Source organism: Pyrgilauda ruficollis, unplaced genomic scaffold (assembly GCF_017590135.1).
Source record: "Pyrgilauda ruficollis isolate IOZ18807 unplaced genomic scaffold, ASM1759013v1 scaffold79, whole genome shotgun sequence".
Classification (NCBI taxonomy): domain Eukaryota; kingdom Metazoa; phylum Chordata; class Aves; order Passeriformes; family Passeridae; genus Pyrgilauda; species Pyrgilauda ruficollis.
In genome coordinates, this window is record NW_024529821.1 from 5,534,781 (window position 1) to 5,540,780 (window position 6,000).

Sequence of the window (6,000 nt, forward strand, 5' to 3'; positions counted from 1 at the left end):
CCAATCTTAACACTCACCTCCTCCAAACGACTGCTTTCCGTGACCATCCATTGTGACATAAGCGCACAATATGGAGACGTCAACCATGGCATGCTCTGGGACTCCCTTCCTCCCAAACCAAGAGCATCCCTGGTTTAAGTTGGAAGAAGTGAGGCTGAAGGACACTCATCTTCCTTGTCCAGGGCTCAGCACAAGCCCCTTCCCCTTTGAACTGCTGCCTCTGTGATTTTTCACTGCGGGGCTCGCAGCAGGAACTTATTAAAGCCAGACCAAAGCACGTCTTGCTTTAATAGTAATTAGGTCACCCTGGGTTGTGGGCTTAGCAGGCAAAACTATAATTATTTAGAAACATCAAGTTTAAATGCCAAAGAATCTTAATGGAGCTGAGCTAATTAACCAATTTCAACTAAGTAACTGATTAGCTTAAAAAGAAAAAAAAAAAGATAAATCAATGATCATAGACAACAACATTTTCCTTTAACAGCCTTTCTTGCAGCAATTCTCAATTGCACAAACTGAGCCCAACAACCCCTGCTAACCAAATATTATTGTAATTAAATATTCAACAGAAAGCCTCTTCAATTATTCAAAAGACTGATAACACTTGGCTATAATTGGGGTGGTGGGAGAGGTTTCCAGAAGCAGGGATTGCGTGCACCATCCAGCTCCGGTCGCTGACGCAAACCCACGGGTCGTGGCATCAGCACAGGGCACCCCTCCCGTGCCTGGAACCAACCTGGGAGCAGACGGATGCTCTCCAGCCCCGAGGTGAAAAAACAGACCAGATGGTGCACAGGCTTTCTGGATTCCTGCTATTAGACCAGAAATTTAGGGGACTAATGGCCAGTTTCCAGGTTTCACACCGTTTTCCAATGGTAGCGTTATTCCCCTGACAGAGGGCTGGGATGAAAAGCAGGCCCTGGTGTATCATTATAATTCACTAAGCAGCATTACCATAGGAAATTACAAATTAGCTTTTCAGCAAAGGATACAGACGTATTTAGATTAGCCATAGAGAAACTACAGAACCTTCCAGCCCATTCATCAAAGCTCTTGTAGCTCCAACTTTCAGGGAAATGAAACAATAATAAATATTGAGCAGGGAAAGTTAATCTCCCCTGAACGCACTTCAATAATTCAAAAGTTGTGAGAAATAAATAAATAGAGCACAGATCCTTTTGTGCCTACAAAACACGTGTCCTGTTTTTCTCACTATTTCTCATGATGTGACTTGGTGGGAAAATGGATGGTGACCAAAATAAAAGCGCTCCAAAAACTCAGCTGTGGCTGTGAGCAACATTTACAGGGAAGGAGGGAGCCCATCCACACTTGCCACTTATCTGGAAAGCTGTGGAGCTGATTTGGGCAAGAGTTTGCTCCCATTGTCCCTAAGGAACAGGCTGTGTTGCCTCTACCTGCTGCCTGCATGCGCTGTGTGTCCGCTCCCTTCCCTGCACACTCCCAGGCAGCCTCTCAAGCTGCTCATTTTTGGAATATCTGTGGGTTTACCCCCAAAAGCTGAACAATGCAACAACCAGCTCAGGGTCCAGGGACGACCCAAGGTCCCAGCTCTTTCCTGACACTACTCTGCCACCACTCCATCCTTTTCCACACCCTTCTGCTCCCACACCAACCTGGGACTTCTGTAAGCAACGTTCACTCCAACCTTCTACCATTCCAGAAGGAGATTCCTTCCCAAACTGCCACCCAGCCAACATCCAACCTTAACATTTGCCTTGCCCAGGTATTGATGCGCGCATCAACCCTTGAGAGCTCTGTTTGCAGCAGAACAAGGTCAAATTGAAATGTGCTTTCAAATCTTAAGGAATATTTGGGGAAAGCATTCCCTCCTGCAACCCCAAGTATTTACCCAGCCTCGTGTGCTGTTAAATGTCTCCTCACACCAACGCTGTCTGTTTAGAGGGAACAAAGCACCACGGTGCCCTTTGGGCAGCATCACACAGTTTTGGGGTTTCTGCAGGAAGTCCTTTCCATGTGTGCTGAGCTAGGGGTACCCCCAGCTGGGAGAGGTAAAAAAGCCCCCCTGGAGCTGGCTGGACTCAGCTAGGGCAGTGCACACACACCACAGGAGCCTCAGCCTTGCTCTGAGCATCACCTCCATCAGCCTCATCCCACAGCACTCCCACTGCAGCAGGACCAGGGCCTCTGAGACTTTGCTGACCTGATGAGCACCGAGTTACCCACTGCCCAAGGTACCATTTCCCCTTTTCATCAAATCTGAGCATTTCTTTAGCTTACAAAACCCATCTCTGCTAGAAACATCTATTACTCAGCACTGTAGCCTGGATCCAGATCCAGACAAATATACTTAGCCTCTTTCATCATCCAACATCCATATTTTCTTCTGATTTCTAAGGCCAACGGAAGGGTTTTATTCCATCCTGTTGTGTCAGGAGCTGCACCCAAGATGGGTGAGAGGACACCTAGCAAACCCTCTGGCAGCTCATGCCACAGCAGTCAGGGCTGCTTAACACGTGGGAGAACATGCAGCACTCTCCAATATCCAAAAGAACAGGAAAACACAGTCCCCACCTTCTCCATGAGCACAGATACCAGGAATTCGTCAAAATAAAAAAAAAGAAGCAACACAAGGACCTAGAGTGTCAGGCCCCTTTTCCATGATTTGACAAAACACTTTCCCTTCAGGCTGACAAGAGATCTGGGCTCACTCATCATGCCAAGAATAAGGGGTTTTCCCTTAGGGCTTTCTTTTTTCCCTCAGTTAGTTTGAGCAAAGAAAGCAAGAGTAAACGGACAGCTGAATAGTGGCACTTACAAATTCCCATGAAGGTTACCACTTGCATTTGCAAATTCCCTCCTGAAGACTTATGTCTAGCTTCTCCTTGAGAAGGGCTCAGCTCGGGGTGGAGCAGCTGGGCCAGAGGTGGGAGCCCACAGGGTGCTCAGGGAAGCTCCCAGCTCGGCACAGGCTCCGCTCCGGCGCCTGGCAGAAGCACAGGAAGCCCAAAGGATGCCTGCAACAGATGTGTGCATCCTGAGCCAGCAGGGAGGAGAGAGGGCAGGCACGGAGCACGGAGCTCTCCAGTCAAACCCCATCCCTGCTCCTCTCCCAGGCAGCAGCTCTGAAGCCGGTGGATAAGCAGGGGAAGAAAACTAAGCTGGATTCACCAGCCCCAAGCAGAGCTTTCCACCTCCCTCCTGTGCTCTGCTTATCGTGATGCTGCAAGCACAGGTTTTAAAAGAGCAGGCACGAGGCAGGGAGATGCTGGAGAAGTGAGCAGGCCAGGCAGGTGAAACAGAGTACACGGAGGAGCTGCACCGAAATGGTCATCAGCCCCATCTGACCTACCAACAGCCCCAACCCGAGCTAAAACATGTAACATCAGTCCATTACCACCCTCTCTATATGCTAAATGGATTATATTTGGTTCAGCTAACACGAGAGAGAGCACGCGAGCGGTTCCTGAGTGATTGCAGGGTGTGGGAGAGACAGAGTATTTGGTGCTGTCATCTTCTCACATCCTTCTTCCTCTTCGCAAGCCATAAAAAAAATTTATAAATTACTACAAGCGTCCAGGTGTCCAGCAGAAAAGGGTCAGCTAAGCCACAGGATTTAATAAAAAATCAAGGAATCATAAAAAAAGTCAGGTAAGTGACTCTATTACATCCAGGTTCGTGTGCCACAGGCAATGAGTTAGCAAGGTTTTATGGAGAATAACGAGGGTGGTTTGGAGGCAGCCCGTGCCCTGACTCCAGCTGCATCCCCCTCCCCCTCCAGCCGGGTCCAGACCCCCAAACGCCTCCCCGACCATCACGGGAAAAAGACTTTTTGTCTCGTTGCTGATTTGGGATGCAGGGAGCCATGCCTGGCTCAGCAGCCTCTGCAGCCCAGGGCAGAGCAGGGCAGCAGCCGTGGCTTTGCCGTGCTGTCAGAGAGGGCTGCTGGCTAATCCAGCCTCGCCGAACCTCCAGGGGGAAAGCCAGACCCCAGGGCAGCGCAGGTCCTAGGAGATGCTCCAGATCTATTAGAGAAAACCATGTTTCAATCTAGCAAATTCAACCTCTGTATCAAGAGGTCCAGTAAGATTTAAATAAACCCCATTAAAAGGCATTTTCTTATACGACTGCATCATTAGACTCTCGCCTTAACTCCAAATTCAATTCAATTCAGATTCAATTCCTCTACCTCAGAAATTCCCCATCCAAAATTTTCCCTGAAATCTGAGATCTCTCCTAGGATACTACTTTGCTATCTAAGCAACTTCCTCAGCACAGTAGAAATATCACCACTCCTCCACAGGTTTGGTCCTGGGCAGGGACACTGACTCTGCCAGTGCTCCCGAGGAGAGCTCGGACAAGCTGGGGAACACCCTGGGTGACAGCCAGGAGTCCCTCGGACCAGGAGGGAGCCGAAGTCTCCCATCCAGCCGCAATTCCAGCAGTGCCTCAAGCCGCTGAGGCTGCGAGCTGGCGCTGCTAACAGGTCCTGCCTCTTCGCGTGCGGCTCCGCCGCCGAGCAAAGGCGCACTCGCCGCATCACGCTTCGGCACGGCATCAGCACTCCCACCGCCAGGTATTCCTACAGAGATGGCATGAGGCAGCCCAAGAAGGACGAAAAGCAAACACGTGTGCCAGCCAAAAGCCAGCGGGAAGGGGATGCTGCACGGAGCGGGCCTGCCCGCCGCGATCCAGCAGCCGTGCTTGCGAGCGGAGAGGAGCTGTGGCCAAACCGCACCGGAGCAGCATTCCAGCTCCTGAACCAGCTCCTCGCTGCCCGAGCTGAGCCGGAGTCTCCTGCCATCAGCTTCCAGTTCAGCCACAGCATTCTCACATTAAAAGCCCCCGAGGAGGGCCCAGCCCCAGCGGTTTCAGACCCCGAGCATCATGTCCCCCACCGCGCCTCTCGCTGCTCACAGCCGAGCCATGCACCACGTCCCTGCCCGCAGCACCGCTCCGCGCTGGGCAGCCCCTGCCACGAGCTGCTGCTGTACCAGCAAAAAAGGTGGCAAATAAAGAGAGAAAATAATCGAAGCAATAAATACATCAAGAGCCACACCGGGCACGGAGCAGCGACACGGCACCAAGGCTGGGGCGGGCGGGCTGTCCCACCAGGCCAACCGCCCGGAGCCTGGGTCTTGGCTGCAGGCGCCTTCCTGCTGCTCAGCAAATCCCACGACCAAGCGGGAGATGGGGACAAAATCCCAGCCCACCGGCACGGACCGTGCTGAGAGGACGAGCACGCACCTGCTCCGTGGCTCCACGGCCGGGCAAAGCGTTCCCCGGCTCAGTTCATCCCCAGAAACGGAGACCACCTGCCCACGGCTCCTGGCGCATCCCTCCTCCGCCGGGGCTGCGACGAGGAGGGCTGGCAGAGGCGGCTCCACGGCCCCCGAGGCGGCCCGCCGCGGCCCCGGGGACCAGAGAAGACCCAGACGGGACTCCGGAGACGGCCCCGCCGCGGCGCCGGGGACCAGAAGGGACCTCGGAGGTGACCCCACCGCGGCACCGTGCAGGGCTCCGCAGGGAAGGGGAGCCCAGCCGGAGCCCCCCCCACGCGGATGCGGGCGGGATTTCTCCCCCATCCCCGGCTCCCCTGCCGAGGGCACGGGCTGCCAGCACCGCCCGCGGGCCGGGTAACCCGGGCTGGCACAAGAGGCCGGGGCCACGGGGCCAGGATCTAGCCCGGAGCCGGTGCCTTACGGCGGGGGAGTCGCTCCCTGCCTGCTCCCAGCCGCAGACGCCGCGGGCGGCGCAGAGACCCTCAGCTCAGCATCCCACCCGCTCCCGGTAGTCCCGGTCGCTGCTCACCTTCCACGGCGGCCGCGGCGGCGGCCAGGCAGAGCAGCACCACCAGATCCGCAGCCATCGCCTCCTCGGGCCCCGCAGGCGTCAGCCGCTACCGGCGGGCGGCCGTGAGCGGGCATGGGGGGTGCGTCCGCGGGCCGGGTGGCTCCGGGGCAGGGCGGGCCGGGGCCGCGGACGGGACGGGCCGGTGGCAGTGCCGGTGCCGCTGCCCGC

At 54.8% G+C, this 6,000-nt stretch overlaps 1 protein-coding gene across 1 annotated transcript in view; it reads right to left on the reverse strand.

The window, feature by feature from the left end:
- The window catches only part of EPHB1 (EPH receptor B1), a 79,340-nt gene extending 73,346 nt beyond the window's left edge, over positions 1 to 5,994 (reverse strand). Inside the window, exon 1 of the mRNA XM_041486891.1 lies at positions 5,791 to 5,994. Within this exon, the coding sequence (XP_041342825.1) occupies positions 5,791 to 5,848 (58 nt within the window). The 5' untranslated portion in view covers positions 5,849 to 5,994. The remainder of the gene's footprint in view (positions 1 to 5,790) is intronic.
- Positions 5,995 to 6,000: the final 6 nt, after the last annotated feature.